Below are 20,734 nucleotides of genomic sequence, written 5' to 3' on the forward strand. Positions count from 1 at the left end.
CTGCATGTATTTTTCTCCCCCAAATCTGACAGTTTGTTTTGTTTATATTTTCTTTTGGGGTGCCATTCATTTTGCCACATAGATTTTAAGAAAAAAATGTTTTTCTGTGAATGAATGATGTTATTGTTGTAGGGAGTCTGCGCAGATCCTCAAGTTAAACTGAATACGTGTTAAACCTTTTCTGTGCCACTTTAAATGGAATTTAAGACAAAGTTTGCAGATGAATTCAACAGGGGTGAAGGTCATCATTTATTCTTACATTTATTTGCTTTATTATTTATTTTGTTAAAATTTCCACAAAGTGTTTACACTCATAGCAATAATAATAATAACCATAATAATGACACCAATAATAATGACACCAATAATAATAGCGAATTACTAACAAACAGTTCAACAGCTGTGTTTCTAGAACAATCAAATGTCATTTTTTACCCGTAATAGTCAAGTTTTTACCATCACTGGGGCTGTAACCATGGTAACTCTCATGGTAACCTGTCACCGGGCACTGGCCTAATTGTAACATAATTGAATACTCTTTTTTAATGCTGTTACCATCAGTAAGAGATTCGTGAAATAATATTTTATAACACTTTACTCACCTGACCAACCCGGATCTCTTCATTTAGAGGAGGATGTGAGGGAAAAAATGTAAAGTAAGATTGTTGAGATGATTAAAAATGCATTGTTGTTTTCTGTAATGATCTCTGTATTTGATCCTATATTATTAGCTCTAAACTTTCTGTAGCTGTTCTCAAGAAGTCTGATTTTATCCTGTACTGGCTTGTTTCTCTCCTGTTTCTGCTGCCTTGAAGAAAGAAAAAAAAACCCTCTTCAGGCTCTTTCGGTGTTAATGCTGCAAGAAACAAATTCATTAGATCACTTAGTTCTATTCTATTATAATCTCTTTCATGCACCATTATCCAGTGTGAACTCTCTAACTCATCTCTCTCTGTAGTTATATTTACATTTACATTTATTCACTTAGCAGACGCTTTTATCCAAAGTAACTTACAAATGAGAAAGATACAAGCAAAGCGATATATCAAGCAGAGAACAATACAAGTAGTGCTACCATACAAGATCTATTAATTGAATTCCAGAAGAAGCAAAGTGCAGAGTAGAGGTGTAAGTGCTATTTATTTATTTATTTATTTATTTTATGTATAATGTATATACAATACATTAATTTTAGCCCGTCTCAATAACTTTCAGAAGGAGTTACTGCTATGAAATCACATTCAAACAAAAACCTTCAGCTTTTTAGCTCTCAGTATCAGTGTGTAGGTCAGATTTCTGTGTCTGTATAACACTAATGACAAACTAGACTATAGCATGATGGATGTTCATTTCTAGACGTATGGTCATTTCTATTTAATTTGTTTTTAAATTTTGTTTGTGGGTAACGGTGGCCACTGGCGACTGGCAGAAAAAACATGGGTCACAAAATTAAAAAGTTAGGCGCATTGGCGACCATTTTAGTCACCATCTGGAGCCCTGCATGCTCCATATTTTCATTACACCGACACCATATCAAAGTTGGTGAATGCACAGGGTTCCTTTTTCTAATAAAATATCCAGGTGGCCTAAGTATACTCTTGGTGCATTCTCTCATCGACATTTCACGTTTACAATTACAGAACTTTGAAATAAACCATTCAAGTCTTCTAAAGTTAAATGAATCCCCTCTATACACATATGTACAACTTTTATTTCATTTATTAGGGTTTGGTTAATAAAGTACTTTAACAAAGTTTATGCAGACATTACAGTCTAACTTAAAAAAAAAAGTCATGTATTAAAAATTAGATCCAGGACACAAAGTTTTTTTGGACACATAATCGTCATAGTCATAATCATATCCAGTATTAAAAATCTGAATGAAACCTAGTAACCCTTATAATATTGATATAGTCTACTACAATATAGTACTCTGTTGTTCTTCAATCTCTGTTCAGTCCACTGTTTCCCAGCCCTCTCAACGATGCACACAAGAACAACTTGTAGATGTCATAACAGCATATATCGAAGCTAATACAGCATGAAACATCACTGATACAAAACTGCTAGTCACAAGCACTCCAGTATGCACATGGACAACAATACATGCAGCAGTTTACACACAATACAGCTTGAAACAGAAGTGGTTCGTACAACAGAAGGGAACTAAAAAAAAAAGCTCTGCGTTCGATCTCCATCTGGAGAATTGGTGCAGGAGACGAAGAAACAAAATGAACTGCTACGAAGTGAGAAAAATATACTATTGATTTGTGAAAACCCTGAAAAATTCTGCTGCATTGTTTTCTTTTAAACGGGTCCAACACATACCACCATTTTTAATACCTTTGCATGTAAATGCCTTCAACTGTCGGCTTAGGGAATTTATGTAAAACTGACACAACAGAGCCGAGACAGTCAGGGAGAGCGCATGCTAGCAGCAGGTTCAGAACATCTTAGCTGAAAAGGAGGATGTTTAAGTATAACCTTTCTCTGAAAACTTTTATTATTGAATAACTCCATGTACATACACATGTAGACAACAATTTAAAGTACTTTCACACGTTCATCATAGTTTTCCTCTAGCTGTAGGCGCTATAAAGCTTAAACATCCTGTAAACTACAGTTAAAATAATTATGAACAATTCTTTTCTTTACCAACCAAAGACACCACAGTACTACCTTCTTGTTTTCTACAGCAGTTCACAAATTCACAAGTTCACTTAGATGAAGTTATCTTGGCTTTTCCACCAAGTGAATTTTATTCCCATTGGGTCTGGCTGCTGCTTTAGGTAAAAAGCAGAAATGCACAGTTTTCAGATGTCTATAATATTGTAGATTGATTTTTGGGTCAAAATCATAAAAGCTATGGCTAAACTATAAATGTTGTAAATGCACCTTTGACTGCCACGAGTCAAAACTCGGTGTAACATATGAAATCACCTAAAATCCACATTATATTTAAAAAGTCAAATGCTTGAAAAGGGAAATTAAAAGCATCATGTATTAGAGGAATGGTTTACTGGTCACTCTTATCTTTCTCAGGCTGAGGTTGTGGCTTGTTTAGTTTCCAGGCATCATTCCCTGGTTCCTCTGCTTCTGACTCACTGCTGGAACTCTCGCTTCCACTGCTACTGCTCTGGCTATCACTGCAGTCTTTCTCCTGCGCTCTCAGTTTGTACTTTCTGCTCCTTTTTTCATCTTGTATTTTCCTCTCTGGAGTTTCTGGGCGTACGGACTCACTGGTTGTAGCATCTGCTGGAGTCTGTGTATCCTGCCAGGTGCAAGTTCCCTTGGGGAAACGGAGAGCTGGGTTTGGCGTGCAAAGCTTCTTTGGCTCGAGCTTTTTGTTGGAGGTGAAACTCTTGGCCTTAGAGGTGACCACAAACCAATCCTGGCCACAAGACAAGCTTTCAGGTAACCCTCATTTCAGGTTCTGGTGACTACTTAGCAATTGATGGACCACACAGTTATAAAAATGATTTCAAAATATGTTCATCTTTGTAAATAGTTGCACAAGATTTATGGAAATACTGTATAAATACAAAACTCATTATATTCTCCAGCGGAAATGTGCTCTTTTACCTGGGAATGAACAGAGTTGATGTGGTATTTCACACCGCTCTCGGAGTTGAACTCTTTCTTACATATCAGACATGTGTATTTCCCAGCCTGAAAGTTGCCCTGCAGAGAAAAAAAATTACATTCAACCTGGGGCTAGACTGGTCACGATAACTACTCTCGGACAATATATTGTCCCAGAAATAATTGCAATAAACAATATTATTGGCATTTTAAGACCATTTTATGCCCCTGATTTAATGATAATATAACAGCATAATCATGCAAGTACACCCTTTCAAAGAGCAATAAACTTTTAATTGCACAGTTTTTCCATTCAAATGTACGATTTTATTTTAAATTCGCCGAATATTCACAGTTAGAGAGCAGATATATTCACACCTAGAGCAGATGAGAGGACAGAAGCAGCGCGAATGGCTAAAATGTTGGTTCTTACGTAAACAAACACGCATTTAAACACAACGGGCGATATCGAGGGCAGCAAAAACAATCGAGGTCATGTCGTACAATAAGTTGATTATTAATTAATTATGATTTAATTATTAAAAGCCCTGTAACCAAGCAGCAGAGAATTGTGCAAACTTTGTGCAATCTATACTTAATAGCTGAACTGACTGCATACCTGTACAATCATTAAAATATTCCTACAATCATTACAATACGCTTTCACAACATGTTGACAGCAAATACAATATATATTTGAACTTGCATGTGCCGTTAGCAGCATTAGTCATTTATGATTGTTTGTGATTCGATCTGAGTGACTTAGGAATACTTTGGACTATTTGTAGCTTTTCACAGGTTTAGGTGCTGAAATGCTTTATGAATTAGAATTAACATACATGCATTTAAACAAACAAACAATCAAACAAACAAACAAAACGCATTTCTCATAATTTGACCCCAGGCCTTTAACATCCACTGAATGCAAAAAGGGAGGACTAAAATCGCAAGGAGATTATTTAAAGCATGAATCCACAGTGAAGAAAGAGTAGTGATTTCTTACCAGGGTGCAGAGTCCCAAATGAGCCTTTAGACCTGACACACTTGTGTAGTAGCAACCACAACCCTACAGAAGTACAGAAAACAAATAAACATGGTTAGAAGAAAATGATTCAAATAAACAAAAAAATTCGGAACCCAGAAAAATACTGTAATGTTCAAACCTTGTTGGGACACTGCATTTTTCTGTTCAGTTTCACCTCATTCTTCCACTTTCGCAAGACCTCCTGGCTGAAGGCGGGCAATCCGGGACGGGAATAACGTAGCTACCATCAGATATACAAGTCAAAACAATTTTATCGTCAGCCATTTGTATCCATGTGTACAATGAGATGAAACATAATGGCTTCAGGGCTGTGCTTCAGCATACAACTAAATGATGTGAAAATTGTGTGACAACTCTAACTTTACACGAAACCACATCCATCCATCCATCTATCTTCTATACCGCTTATCCTTCTTCAGGGTTACGGGGGTACCTGGAGCCTATCCCAGGAAGCATCGGGCACAAGGCGGGGTACACCCTGGACAGGGTCCCAATCCATCGCAGGGCACACTCACATACACATTCACACACCCATTCATACACTATGGACACTTTGGACATGCCAACCAGCCTACCATGCATGTCTTTGGACTGGGGGAGGAAACCGGAGTACCCGGAGGAAACCCCCGCAGCACGAGGAGGACATGCAAACTCCGCACACACAGGGCCATGATGGGAATCGAACCCCCGAATGAAAACACATAACACAACATAAAAATATCTGTTTGGTGTGTTAACATGTCAGCCTGAGACCAAGAACACAGCAGAGACAGTTCCTGATTCTCAAAATCGGACATGACAAATAATATATTAACACTAGTTTTATGTTATACAAGCTTCTGCAGTGTGATATCGCTCAGCCTCAGAGAGATTAGGCAGAATTCACAATTCTATACTGTTGTTGCATTTAGAGGAGGCATGGTGGCTTAGTGGTTAGCATGTTTACCACGCACCTCTGGGATTGGGGGTTCAATTCCCGCCTCTGTCCTGTGAGTGTGAAGTCTGCATGTTCACCCTGTACTTCGGGGGTTTCCTCCGGGTACTGATTCATGAGGCTGAGAAGATTATAGGTGTAGACCGGACTGATTTGTAAGTGAATCTCTTTAATGCTTAAAATGTTCAGGTCAGTTATATTCTCACTTAAACCAGAAGAGGGCGTGGTCTATTCTGTTGGGTTTTTTTTTTTTATTTCATATGAACCCGATCACACTTTAAAAAGTCATTTTTCTTTCACAAATTATGCCATCATTACAATTTTTTGTTTATTTGGAATTTATTTAATTAAATAACTTTATTCAATTTCTGAACCAGAAATTCTGTTTAAATTTCTGACAGGATTTCTATCTTCGGTCTAATGTGACAAGATAACCATGTTTCATAAGTACAAAGGCTTTCCCAAATCAACAAACTGTTACTTACAGTTGACAACAATAGCCATCTAATAATATTTTATCTGATTTACTTTTTGTTTTGTCTTACAAGATTGTATCTGCATTAGTATTCATTTAAGACACATTATCTGTTCAATCCAAATAATGTATTTGTATTTGTTATATCGATAATATATCTATTGTTTATTATAGTTACTCAGTTTAACCACATTTATTATAGCCAACATTTTCAGTAAGATATCTGACTCAAACAGTGGTTATATCTTCCATTTCTCTCCCATCTACTTGGAGGTTCCCTGACAAACAAAAGCACCCTTGAGCATGGCACTTTAAGTGGAGGAGGCACATGCTACTGCTCACACTCAAACACTTGGAATGCTGTAAAGTAGCCAAGTCAGTATGTAAATTCTGATTTCCATGCAGCAGTGACATGGTTCCATGGGATATAATATTCACAGTGTAACATCCGTCTACCTTCCGGTCATCGGGGACCAAGTCTCGCTGCACCTTCCTCTTGGGCCACTCCTTGAACAGCTCCTGATTGGCAATCTCACGCAGATGGAAAATGGCAACCTGGGCTGATGTGCGTTTGGCCCTGCCACTGGATTCACACTCCATGCTGGGTTCCATTTGGCCGTTTGCTTCCGCCTGTTGGGGTTCCTGTAGGGGAAAAAATGCCATCATGTGCCTTTAGTGCTCCAATCAGATCATGTTTTTTTTTTTTAGAGACACAGTGGCCCTTATTGACATTCACTGTGTAGAACCGAGCACAGATTTGACTGCACCAAAGAAACAGGGATGCAACTAATGATGGTTTTGATAGTTTATTAATCTATTGATATTTTGTTTAAATATGTATTTGTAGCTTTTAAATAAACTAATACTAATACAGAACTCTTAACTAGGCTTAATTAAATAACAGGTCACTAACTGCAATTCAACATTACAGACATTTTTCAGATAATCTTAAATTTTCTAGTGATGAATGGGATCTAAAATAACAATATGTTAAAGTGTTGTAAAGTTTTGTACCTCACATTGTTTTTGCAAATTCAAAGTAAAGGTAGAATAAATATCTGCTATATTTAAATGACTCACTACCTGAAACACTCTGACGCTAAATTCATTTTCCTTGCTGTGCGTGCATGAAGTGAATCATATACAGTGTGTGAAATCAGCTTCAACCTTTTGTGGTTTACTCTTAGTTTGCAACTTTGTTTTGGTATTAACTTCATCATGAACCCAAAGCAGGCGGGCGAATTGATGACATGGTAAACAAGATATTTTTAAAATCTATACTGTGTATAGTAAGAAAATGAAACAATTTGTCTCGCAAGGCCATGTTCATTTTCAATCCATCAAGTTGCCGTACAAAGTACCGACTTTTAGCGGATGATTGAAAGAGAACTTTAGGTTACTTATGTAATCCCGGTTCTCTGATAACAGGAGTGAGGTATCTCACCACACTTCCCTCCTTGTAGTTGCACAGAGAAGAGATATGCTGAGAATAAGGAAGGGACCTTCAGCAGCGTTTTATATTAGGGAGGTAGGACTCCCTTATCACGGCCGTGATTGATCTGCCAGCTGACAGACATGGTGCTTCCAGGATCGGTCACATCCGAGGCGGGTCCCATAGTGAGATACCTCACACCTGTTATCAGAGAACCGGGGTTACGTAAGTAATCTAAAGTTTCCATACTTTAGAGGACATTGGGTGTACTGTTTTCTCTGATTTAACATGCACTACTATTTCCATCAAATGTGTCTTCAGTCTAAATGAATGACGCTAGCGTGCGCCACAACATGCTTCATACCAGTCCTAATCTCAATCTAATAATGATAATGAGTCTTTATTGGTCACATATACAGTAGAGCACAGTGAAATTGTTTTCTTCGCATACCCCTGCCTGTCAGGAAGCTGGGGTCAGAGCACAGGGTCAGCCATGATACAGCACCCCTGGAGCAGAGAGGGTTAAGGGCCTTGCTCAAGGGCACAACAGTGGCAGCTTGGCAGTGCTGGGGCTTGAACCCCTGACCTTCCGATCAGTAACCCAGAGCCTTAACCGCTAAGCCACCACTGCCCAAATCAAGAATTAAAAATCATTGCCTATTATTTTGATCAACTTTGTTGATCAGTTGTTGCAATAAATAATTCATAAACCTGCTGTATGACATAATGAATCAGAGACATCATAATGAGCTCCTTGTTATATGCATATGACCTGCCCCAATTTACCAAAAATACATTCACTCAGTAAATCCTCTCTCCGTATGGACTACAGGAGGAGCTCACCGGACCATGCTCAGATTTTAGATGGTACTCCAGTCCTGCTCTGGAACGATACGGCTTCCCACAGTGCTTGCAGTTCATTAGGAGCTTTTCCAGCTCTGACTCCGCCTTACCACATTTTTTCATGTGATAAACGTAGCCCATTATACTGGTGAAACTGCCAGTACACCCCTGAAAAAAAAGCAAGAAGGGTAAAAACAGTGATGCTGGGCTTAACCTTTAAGATATGAAAGCTTTTTTTTTGGAAATGCAATGAAATCCAATTAGTATAATGGCATAACAGTGCTATTTATCATTCCGCTTATTCATACTCTCCTAATAAAATGCATACATACCTGTGCCTCATGCATACTTACCTCTTTTGAGCATTTTAATTTTCCCAACCTTTTTAGAACTTTTCTCAATTTTTCTTTCACTGCGTGGTCATCTAGTCCACGTCCATCATCTGGGGTGGGCTAAAGCACAAACACCACAAACACCACATTTACAAAATACATATAATTTTATTTCAACCACTATCATCATCCTTATCATTACACTATTTACTACCATAAACATGATCTAGAAGATTTGAACTTATAGTTAACAAATGGACTGTTCGGCTTAGTGGTTAGGACACCTGCCTCGTGCCTCTGGGGTCGGGGGTTCGAATCCCGCCTTTCCCCTGTATGCATGGAGTTTGCATGCACCCGGGTTTCCTCCAGGCCCCCAGTTCACATACCACATATGTAAGTGCTGCAATTCCTACACTGTTTTTCCCGATTTGGATGTTGATACCCTCAAATTATCAATGATATTCATTATTTATTTATTTTACTCTAATACACAGTGGAACAAAGCTACAATAACAATAACTTTGTGGGGGTTCAAATATTTATGTACCTGACTATATATCGAAAAAACATACCAGTTTATTGTGGTCAGCCATGAGGTGGTATTTCATCCCAGTTGAAGTCTTTAGTTGTTTCCCACAATGTGTGCATTTAAATACATGCTAAATTAAAGTATCAAATTAGTGGCAGGGCAACCTTGACTACAACAAAGCATACAGTACGTCCAATTCAAAGATCCTAGTAAGCTCTAATGGGTGCATTTACCAGTTTGCAGGTTACCATGTGCTTTTTCAGGCCCTCCACTGTTTTCCTCCCTACACGTTTACACTTGGGGCATGTTACTCGGCCCTTTGCTAGAATCTGCAGCTGCCAAGTCTCCTCTTGACTTCCTGCCAAAATACAAAAATGAAGTAATTTTGTGAAGTAATTAAATAAACATATGTACTGTATGTATACTACAATGTCGAAATCCTTGTCATGTTTAAGGGAATACTTTGTCCAAAATTAGAAGTGTTGCAGGTAATCACTAGAATTAAGTAGTGACCACTGGCCAGATCACATTAAGCACATTATCATACACAAATATCATGCCAACTGGAAAGGTACATGTTTTGTTTTGTTTGTTTTTGTTTACCTGGAGGATAACTGGGTGTCTCCTTCTTCATGCAGTAAAATTCAGACCTCGGAGTTCTACCTTTAGCACTGTTAGCTGAGGGATTCCTCTGAGTATACTGTGCTACAGGAACTATGACGGGAACTGTGGGGAGGACATGTGATCCATCAATCAAACAAGGAATATTTCACAAAACAATGAATAAATAGCTGTCTGTTTCACCTCCTTAATATATTTATGACCTACTTCCTCCATTTACTTCTTCTTTTTCATCTCAAATTATATCTGGATCTGGATATGATAGTGTGTTTTGGACCTTCTGTGGATTTAGACTGGAATAGCTGAACTCTTGGGAGTCTTGGGGGAAATAACTTCTTTGTTTATGTTCTCAATAAATAATGTAGAAATGGAAAATTATAGAAATAAAGGCATGACAAAACCCAGTAAACCGAGTAGATGATTACATAAAACAGCTGACATTTTGTAATGGAACAAAAAAAAAAATCAAGGAGATGATTTAATTAAAGTAGGATTTACTCTAGACACAATTAGTTTTGCATAATGCACAAACCTTTAGTAGTTTTGAACACTTTCAGTTCTTTTATTTCAACATGGTGACGCCGTTTTCCCTGAGCGAATCACAGTGCACATGCTGCTAACCAAGAGTGTGCAGTGATGCAAACCACACACATATAATGCGACAAAATTGTTTCCTTTCACTCCCCAGCTTCTCAAGTAGTGATGTATGGGAATATTTTATCTACCTTACAGATGACCAGGGTAAAGTCCTGCTGACAAACATCCTGACCTTCATCAAGAGCTTCATAGCCGATAGGTTAGATAACTGCCCAGTATAAGGTGATGAAAATGTTTAACAGGATAGTCCCGATATGTTAGCCTAGCTTTTCTAACACTACTCATGAAATTCTGCATTGTAGCAGAGTACAATATTGGAGAGTGACTCGTTATTCTTCCTCATCACTTTTTAACAGGTTATAAACATTATTACTCTTAGATTAATATCTTTAATTTTTCACATAAACAAGCATGATTAAAGATTGAAGTTTTTCTATGGTTTGCATAGTAGTTTGCAAGCGTGCATAGAAATCATAAAATGACCAGAGCACGGAAAACACAGCCGTGCTCAATATATTTCTAGATAATTATAGTCTAAAACATTTTGTGTATCTCTTATTCTATTTTCTCTTTTTATTTGTTGGTCACATCTACAGAGAAATCTCACCAGCAACTCAAAATACACCATGTTTGATATATCGATTCAGGATCAAATCGCTTTCTCACTGCAATCCTACCAAGACCACCTCGCTCAGATGCTCTTGGACCAGTTATTTTGGTCCACATCTGAGTATGACTGCCGTGTACCTGCTTGCCTCAACGAGGCAGCACCAAAGAGGAAAACTCTGATGGCTCTCCTGTACACTTTAGTACCCTTTTTTATTGAGAGTGAAAAAGACAACAACTACGCTATACGTTTCTGTCTTGAATATACCATAGTTTTGTACTAGTATCGAACATTGTAATACTAAAAGTCTAGTATCTTGAAAACCATAGTCGCAACACATATCTCTTCTATTAAGGATATCCTCAGAGAACATTATCAAACAAACCTTTCTCTTGGGGTTATGCCATGCCCAATGGACCAGAGACTTCACCACCATACACATATCATTCAACCTGCAGTTAACATTGACTTAAATGAACATCTGAGTGATACACACTGGTGGAGAACATGGTCAACAGGAACACCTTACAACATTAGGGATAAACTGTGGAATTAATAGACCCCCCCCCCCCCTCCATGTTTCTCTCGCTTAGTTTGCCAAGTATGTAGAAGCCAGAGCAACAGACCATAGCATTCTGTGCAAAATAGACAGCCACCCAGAAGCTGACCATATGTCTGAAATAATTTTTTTTAAAAAAGGCACTAATTAACTCTCGGCAGGATGAAACCCATGAACTGTGGCGAGTAGTCCCAGTGGAATTGACATCCTCACCAAGATGACTGCTGGTGATGATACAGATACCTATTTCAATATGTTTAATTGCACTGCAGATGTGTGTAACAGAAGATTGCCAATTGGTGCAATCAGTTACTAAAAGTTAAAGGATGAAGTTCTTGCCTAGATGGGAATTACTTCCCCCTTCGTGGCTGCCCAATTCCATTAGTGAACTAAATGCCAGGTAATCCCTTGAGAAAAGAGATGAGCTAGCTCCTGTAGATGACCTGGTCAAACAAGGCAGACAGAGTGGCCATGGATCTTTGCTTACTTCTCTATGATATCCGGAGAGCCACATGGACCATGAACAAGCATGCTGTAAGCTTTACATTGATGTACCTGAAAGACCAATGCCACTACTGTATCTCCATGTCCCACCGCAAGGGGGCTACTGGTCCATGACTTTGAGTGCCTTTAACACTCCCAAGAAGGCAACCACATGGGATCATCTCCAGTGTAAGTGCCAGAACACTGTGCCACCATATTCAGCCCACTCACAACCTTCCAGCAGCACACGGAGTCAGTGGTGAAAAAACGTGCAAATGATATATTGGCAATTATAACAGATAAGGATGCACCGACACATAGTACAAATACGTGATTTTAGTACTTGACATGACAGTGCTCATAGAACTGAATTGCTCTTAGTTTCTCTGCAAGCTAGTTTCACTGCTCCATGCTCACGAATACTTTTGTGTGTGTGCAATTCATGGCACCTTGAACAGGATACTCGGAACAGGAAAGGCAAAAAGGTAATGGCTCTCCAGCCCAGTACTACAAAGCAGCCTGCCTTCTACAACCCCAATTCCAAAAAAGTTGGGACGGTGTGTAACATGTAAATAAAAACGGAATGCAATGATTTGCAAATCTCATAAACCCATATGCTACTCACAATAGAACATAGAAAACATATCAAATGTTTAAACTGAGTAAATGTACCATTTTAAGAAAAGAATAAGGCAATTTTGAATTTGATGGCTGCAACACACCTCAAAAAAGTTGTGACGGGGCAACAAAAGGCTGGAAAAGTGAGTGCTACTAAAAAGAAACAGCTGGAGGTTAATTAGCAACAGGTCATTAACACAATTGGATATAAAAAAAAAAGAGTATCTTGGAGAGACAGAGTCTCTCAGAAGTAAAGATGGGCAGAGGTTCACCAATCTGTGAAAAACTGCGTCTACAATTTGTGGAACAATTTCAGACTATGAAGATCTCATCATACCATCAAATGTTTCCATGAATCTGGAGAAATCTCTGTGTGCAAAGGACAAGGGTGAAAATCAGTATTGCCTGCCCCTGATTTTCACACATGATTATGTAAAGGAAATCACTACATAGGCTCAGAAACACCTCCAGAGCTCACTGTCTGTGAACACAGTTCGCCATGCCATCCACAAATGCTGGTTAAAGCAAAGAAGAAGCCATATGTGAACATGATCCAGAAATGCCACTGTCTTCTCTGGGCCAAAGCTCATTTAAAATGGACTGAGGCAAAGTGGAAAACTGTTCTGTGGTCAGGTGAATCGAAATTTGAATTTTTTTTAGAAACCATGGACGCCGTGTCCTCTAAACTAAAGAGGACTAAAGAGGAGAGGGACCATCCGGCTTTTTATCAGCGCCCAGTTCAAAAGCCTGCATCTCTGATGGTATGGGGTGCATTAGTGCCTATGGAATGGGCAGCTTGAACATCTGGAAAGGCATCAATGCTGAAAGGTATATACAGGTTTTAGAGCAACATATGCTTCCATCCAGATTCCATCCCATCTTTACTTCTGAGAGACTCCGCCTCTCTAAGATACTCTTTTTATACCCAATCATGTTACTGACCTGTTGCCAATTAACCTAATTAGTTGCAAAATGTCCCTCCAGCTGTTTCTTTTTAGTAACACTTACTTTTTTGCTCCATCCAAACTTTACTTAAGACGTGTTGCGGCCATCAAATTCAAAATTACATATTTTTTTCCTTAAAATGGTGCATTTCCTCAGTTTAAACACGTGATATGTTTTCTATGTTCTATTGTGAATAACATATGGCTTTATGAGATTTGCAAATCATTGCATTCTGTTTTTATTGACATTTTACACAGCGTCCCAACTTTTTTGGAATTGGGGTTGTACACAGAGAATCTGACACACAGGCACGCAGAATGACAGAACATCACAGATATCGTGTAACACTTCCACACATCCCTCATTCTCTTTCATTCACTCTCTAGAGCACAAAAGTAAATAAACACTCTTCCAGGAATTAAAAAAAAACATCAAGTTGTGTGTATGTTTGTGTTTAAAGCATGTCTACAGACAGAACTGGGTCATAACAATAACTGCAGTTCTTACCAGAGGTCTGATACTAAATGACACATCACGTATGTCATCTGCTCTGCTGTTGGTTGAAATCTCATGCTCACCTCTCTCTCTCATAAGCTCCAAACCAGAGCCAACTTTGTCCTTTGTCCTGCATGCAGTGGCAGGACCATAAGCAAAGGGTTGCGCTTTAGAGCCATTCAATGAGTTAGCATGGACCACTGAAGTGCACGAAGATCCATCTTCTTTAGGAACCCTGGACACCGGCTGCAGATCATGATATCTAGAACGGTATATCACAAGGTAAAGTAAAGCCTTGATGATGATGTATGACCAAACTAGATCATTACAAACAGTTTTAGGGATCTTAGGCCTGGCTTTATTTAGTCTAAAAGGAAATTTAAACAATGTGGGAACTTACCAAAAAGAACTGAAAATGCTTTTATCTCCTTGATATGTCTTCAGAATTGTTTTCAGGTCAGTGTAAATTAGGTAAGTTACTCTCATGCTATTCATTTGTTAGAGGTTTTGAAATGATCAAGTATGTTCACTCACTTTTTCCTGCCATAAGTTCTTTTTATCTTTTGGGGACTTGCTTCATCATTCTGAGATACAAGAAATTAGGATTATGCACTCAGTGTTAATTATCATCACAATACTGATATCGCAGACAAGCATGTACATTATATCACTTAAGCGAGGAGGAATGAGCTTACCATAGATGGAACACTGCCACATACTGCAACCACTTTATCCAGAATTTTTGGGTCTCCTGCTAAATATTAATAAAGCAATACTTTTATATGAAGTTGTCTCCTTGCCAAATAATATTTTCAAGAGACTGAGAAAATGGGTTTCTTAAACTCCAGAAAATCTCCAGGTTTATGGCACACAGTCAGAAGTACATTATATGGCCAAAAGTATGTGGACACCAGACCATCAGACCTACATGTCAGTCTTCCCCAAAATGTTTCCACAAAGTTGGAATGGTCAGGTTGATGGTCAGGTGTCCAAAAACCTCTGGCCTTATAGTGTATGAAAGTTAAAAATGAATCCACGTTATTAAAAAAGGTCACGTTTAGCTACCTGTCTGAGGCTTTTTTTCAGGCCTTGAGATTTTCCTCTTGTTGGACACATATATGATAGACATGTTCCCCTGGGTGTGCTTGCTTCACATTCAACACTGGGATGAACAGAGTGAAAATGTAAGTTACTGTACACTTTGCATGGCACGCAGCACAATGTTTGTTACATTCAGGAGTTAAATACATTTATATTACATTTATTCATTCATTTAGCAGACGTTTTTATCCAAAGTGACTTACAAATGAGAAAATACAAGCAAAGTGATATATCAAGCAGAGAACAAATCAAGTAGTGCTACCATACAAGATCAATTAATTGAGTTCCAGAAGAAGCAGAGTGCGTAGAGTAGAGGTGTAAGTGCCAAAGTAAGGTTTTTGGGTTTTTTTATGGGTTGGTTAGGTGTTCATGGAAGAGGTGGGTCTTTAGCTGTTTCCTGAAGATGGTGAAATAGAGTTAATGTTAAATTCTCGATATTAATTTCCTTTCTAATCACCCTGTGTCATTAGCAACACAAGGATTAGCAGACACTGGTTTTACAATCAGCTCCAGAATAATCGCCACCCTTGATTCATTCATTCATGCACTTACTCAATCTGCAATGCATAAAATCATGCAGATACAGGTCAAGAGGTTCAGTTAATGCTAATCAAACATCAATATGGGGAAAATATTTTCTCAGTGACTTTAACTGTTGCATGGTTGTTTGTATCAGAGACAAAAAAAAATAAAAAATTTCAATAAACACAGACTCACCCAAACTGGACAGATGAGGACTGGAAAAAACTTTGCCTGTTTTGATGAATCTTGATTCCCGCTGCAACACACAGATGGTAGGGACAGAATTTGGTGTCAACAGCATGAATCCATGGACCCAACCTGCATTTGTGGCTGCAGTTCTGATTGTTGTTGGTGTAATAGTGTGGGGAATGTTTTCTGGCACACATTGGTCCCTTAAGACCAATTGAGCATTATTTGAATGCTACAGAATATCTGAGTATTGTTGCTGACTCTATAACATATAACAGCTACATCCAGCATGATAACACACGATGTCGCAAAATCATCTTAAACTGGTTCCATGAAGTCAAGTGGCCTCCCCAGTCACCAGATCTTAACCCAACAGAGCACCTTTGGGATGTGGTAGAACGGAAGACTCACAGCATTACAAGAGAATCAAGCTTTTCATGTGGTCATATCAGTCGCCTGACACCACTATCACCACTGAAACCATGTGGGATGAGGATCTGGGACCCTTGAGGACCTAGACCGAGTCTGTAGTGAGGAGTGGTCTAAATCAAATCTACAATCTAGTCATGCATCACAGGAGAAGGATACTGGCAATGCGGTGTGAGATTAAGCTATCCTGCTGAAAAAAATCACCAATAGAAACCCTCATTTGTACTGTTTGTAATCTTTATAATGGGAATCGCATTGGTTTTAACAGAAAATGTAACTACTGGTTGCCTTCTGTTGGTGGCATGTTATGTCTAGTGGACACCATTAAGGACCAATAATGGTTTTTAATAGTTAGCTGGTGGTTTGTAATGGCATCTGTAGTGGAAACCATTGGAATTTCTGTGATGGTTTCTATTGGTTTTTTTCAGCAGGGTAATGGTGTTTTTACCCCATACCCCCCACCCACCCTTTTTTTTTTTTTTTTTTACTAATGGTACCAATAATTATGGAGCTTTCTGTACTATACTACAGTCCATCTGATTTTCCAGCAGTGTTAGGGAAAGACTTATTACGAGTACAAATTCCATTCCTGAAGGATTCGTACTTACCCGAAAAAATGCTCGGATCTATCTCACACCGAGGAACCACCATCACATTGTTTTGTTTTTTGTTTGATTGTTGTTGTTGTTGTTGTTGTTTTAAAAAAAATATTATTATTATTAGCTCTCTCTCTCCTTCCAGTAGCCTAGCTAAGCTCGCTTCCGTGCTGCAAATACACGACACACGAATCACAGGGACCGCGTGAAAACACACGTAAACATAGACTACTTCACGTGAACTGAAACACAGCGATACAGTGTGGCTGTGACGTCACCGCCCTCTAGGCAAGATCAAACGCCCTCGATTCGTCGCGAGCCACTACCAAACACCGTCGGCTCCTTTTCATATGTCTGCCTTCATACCTGTCAACACGGCATGCAGTTGTTGCGGTCGTGATTGCCTCAGAGCATACCGACAAAAAGAAAAGGGTTTTCACAAAAAAATACTGGCGCGTTGGTCGAGTGTCATCACATCACAGCAACACTGGGCTCAGTATCGTGTTTAGCTCCACCCACCCAGCCTGACTGCTCAGCGCCTGTTGACTGCACCTCCAGCAATGGATGCTAGTGAGCAACCAGCCTCCTAGATATCTGCTGCATAGAGAAGTCAAAACCAAGGGAACACTATGCATTAAAATGCGGACCAAAGAAAGAGTATTGGGGACTGAGAGTGACGCACGAGACACCCAGTGTTCGTTTGTGGTGATCAAGTGTGTAAAACTGACCAAGTGTGTAAAACAAGCTACAGTTGTACAACACAGGGCACAGCATTTAAGAGTAATACACACACACACACACCTTATTTCAGAGAATAGTAGCTAAACCACACTCAAAAAGTTGCTAGATGATGTCCCTGACTAATTTACATATTGATTTCTTCATTATGATCCTTTACATTTTTAATTAAAATGTAGGGCACACATGAAGAAAAAAGCTTTTTCAATTAGAATATAACAAAATGGAATAGAAGAGTTTTATCAAAATAGACATGGTCATGGCACCACAAGCTAAATTGTGATTGGTTGTTTGGAAACAGTGGTGATCAATGATTGGTCGTTGGGAATCAGTGGTGATCAGTGATTGGCCATTGGGAAACTGTGCTGATCCCTCATTGGTAGTTGGGAAACAGTGGTGATCAGTAATTGGTCGTTGGGAAACAGTGGTGATCAGTGATTGGTCAATCTGAAACAGTGGTGATCCCTGAGTGGTAGTTGGGAAACAGTGGTGATCAGTGATTGGTCATTGGGAAACAGTGGTGGTCAGTGATTGGTCGTTGAGAAACAGTGGTAATCAGTGATTGGCCATTGGGAAACAGTGGTGATCCCTGATTGGTAGTTGGGAAACAGTGGTAATCAGTAATTGGTCATTGGGAACAGTGGTGATCAGTGATTGGCCATTGGGATACAGTGGTGGTCAGTGATTGGTCGTTGAGAAACAGTGGTGATCATCTATCCATCCATCCATCCATCTTCTACCGCTTACTCCTTTTCAGGGTCATGGGGAACCTGGAGCCTATCCCAGGGAGCATCGGGCACTAGGCGGGGTACACCCTGGACAGGGTGCCAGTCCATCGTAGGGCACACTCACATACACACTCACACACCCATTCATACACTACGGACACTTTAGACATGCCAATCAGCCTACCATGCATGTCTTTGGACTCGGGGAGGAAACCGGAGTACCCGGAGGAAACCCCCTCAGCACGGGGAGAACATGCAAACTCCACACACACATGGCCCCGGCGGGACTCGAACCCCGGAACAGTGGGGATCAGTGATTGGTCATTGCGATACAGTGGTGATCAGTGATTGGTCATTGGGAAACAGTGGTGATCCCTGATTGGTAGTTGGGAAACAGTGGTGATCCCTGATAGGTAGTTGGGAAACAGTGGTGATCAGTGATTGGTCATTGGGAAACGGTGGTGGTCAGTGATTGGTCGTTGAGAAACAGTGGTGATCAGTGATTGGCCATTGGGAAACAGTGGTGATCAGTGAATGGTCACAAGTACAACATAGACAGGCGTTATGTCCTGATGGTGAGTCGAGTGAAGATGATCTCTCAACTCGTATATCAGCAGCTGTGATGTGAGATGGAGAGCCGTATCAATTTCAAGAAAGTCACTAACCTGTGCTCAGAAAGTCGCTAGATTTGTTGCTGAGCTCTTTAAAAAAAAAAAAAAAATTAAAGACACTAAAGGGGTCTAAAAAGTCACAAGATCTAGTGACAAAGTCTGCACGTTGGCAGCACTGAAGCACACATTGCTTTCTGCTTGTGAGAGTGTGAGTATAAACACAACAATATTAAGCCTATATTAATTCTGATTCTGATGGCATTTTAACGTATGGATTTTTTGAAAAACATAATTCATTAGCGAAAATTAAAAATAAAACTTTGTTAACCATATGTTTATGCAGCGTTTTGGGGGTCCTTGGTATCTCGGGACCCAAGGCAATTGCCAACCTTTTCCTAATGGTAAAGTCCGCCCTTGTGTGTGTGTGTGTGTATGTGTGTGTGTGTGTGTGAGTGAGAGAGAGTGAGAGAGAGAGAGAGAGAGAGAGTGGGGAAATGAGGGCAGGTTATTTTCCTCATTTACATGCCTCAGGTACTGTAGCTAATCAATGACAGTTATATTTAGCTTGATGGGCCTCAAAAGTATGTATCTGTGGAAATGATTCAGGAAGAAAGTAGCCAACTCGTGCAAAAGTCGGCGACATCACGTGTAGTGTACAGACAGAGTAAAAATGAAGCGAGGTCTTGCTTCAGCATAAGACAACGGCCAAGTCTGACTCCAAACTAATTTGGAGGAACTTTATCATGCAGCAAGACGATGATCCAAAACACACTGCCAACTCAAGAAAGGACTTCATCAGGTGGAAGGTTTTAGACTAGCCAAGTCAAACACCAAACCTTAACCCAAATGAGCAGAGAGGAGCAAACCTGAAGAGGAGACTGAAGGGAGAAACCCCCTGAAGCAAACAACCGAAAGAAACTGCAGTACAAAAATCATCACAAAAGAAGAATGCAACAGTTTGGTGATGTCAGTGAGTCGTAGGCTTAATTCATTTATTGCAATCAAGGGATATGCAACCAAATATTAAGTGTTATTTACTTTTATTTACTTCAAGACTTCTGTTCCTATACTTTTGTTCACCTAAAATATTGGTGGTTTGATACAAAACTGCCATGTTCTAAGTTGTTTTACACATATGTAAACATAAGGAAATGAAAGCTGAAGTTCTGTGCTGTCGTCTCATATTCATGTGTTGATGTCAAACTCAGATTTCTTCAGTGTATAGCAAAAAGAGTAGAATTGGCCTTGCTGTTCCAATACTTTCAGAGGAGACTGTAAGACAGTGTTTTATAGAAATCCTGTCCTGGCTTTGTCCCAGTAAACAGTATGAAATGTTTGTATGATATAATATATGATATGATATTATATGATTCTAAAACAAAAAAGAAAGAAATGTGCACCATATTGACTTTTCAATATTCAAAATTCTACCTGGTCTGAAAGGGACCACAGAAGGACCACGGCTGGCCGATATACCACATGCACATACACTGTAAAACATTTCAGGTGGTTAAACTTAGAAACAAAAGTTCACCTGCTCAGCTCATAAACTCATGATGTATAAGATCATACAATTTAATTTAAGAATGTAATTGTATAAAAACTATATTGTTGTAGTCAAAACCTAACTTACCTGCCCCCACGTCCCCATCCCAGCTCTAATGCATGGATGTTTGAAGTGGTTGCTTCACCTTCTGTCACTGTATTGACACTGACATGAACG

General features: G+C 39.3%; 1 protein-coding gene across 5 annotated transcripts; it reads right to left on the bottom strand.

The window, feature by feature from the left end:
- Nucleotides 1–61: 61 nt before the first annotated feature.
- Nucleotides 62–17,472, bottom strand: znf512 (zinc finger protein 512). Of its 5 annotated transcripts, XM_053647877.1 has the most exons (17): nucleotides 16,947–17,469; nucleotides 15,916–15,976; nucleotides 15,466–15,595; nucleotides 15,163–15,259; nucleotides 14,793–14,851; nucleotides 14,632–14,681; nucleotides 14,181–14,359; nucleotides 9,776–9,898; nucleotides 9,406–9,530; nucleotides 9,216–9,302; nucleotides 8,665–8,763; nucleotides 8,312–8,479; nucleotides 6,493–6,678; nucleotides 4,746–4,847; nucleotides 4,586–4,648; nucleotides 3,583–3,681; nucleotides 62–3,391 (listed from the first exon to the last, which is right to left on the bottom strand). In XM_053647877.1, the coding sequence occupies exons 4-17, from the start codon at nucleotides 15,224–15,226 to the stop codon at nucleotides 3,017–3,019; spliced, it is 1,779 nt and encodes a 592-aa protein (XP_053503852.1). In that variant the 5' UTR covers nucleotides 15,227–15,259; nucleotides 15,466–15,595; nucleotides 15,916–15,976; nucleotides 16,947–17,469; the 3' UTR covers nucleotides 62–3,016. The 5 variants fall into 5 exon arrangements, with proteins under 5 accessions (XP_053503852.1, XP_053503861.1, XP_053503844.1 ...); XM_053647886.1 differs by lacking the exon at nucleotides 15,466–15,595 and having other exon boundaries at nucleotides 14,793–14,848; nucleotides 16,947–17,470; XM_053647869.1 differs by lacking the exon at nucleotides 15,466–15,595.
- Between the last annotated feature and the right edge of the window lie 3,262 nt (nucleotides 17,473–20,734).

This window comes from Ictalurus furcatus, chromosome 2, assembly GCF_023375685.1.
Source record: "Ictalurus furcatus strain D&B chromosome 2, Billie_1.0, whole genome shotgun sequence".
Lineage (NCBI taxonomy): Eukaryota > Metazoa > Chordata > Actinopteri > Siluriformes > Ictaluridae > Ictalurus > Ictalurus furcatus.

Coding starts and splice junctions, on each gene's coding strand:
- znf512 (XM_053647869.1), bottom strand. CDS start 15,226: ATGTCTATCATATATGTGTCCAACAAGAGGAAAATCTCAAGGCCTGAA. Junction 9,531..9,775: donor GACACCCAGTTATCCTCCAG/GTAAACAAAAAC, acceptor GTATTTTGGCAG/GAAGTCAAGAGGAGACTTGG. Junction 6,679..8,311: donor TAAAATCTGAGCATGGTCCG/GTGAGCTCCTCC, acceptor TTTCCCCTACAG/GAACCCCAACAGGCGGAAGC.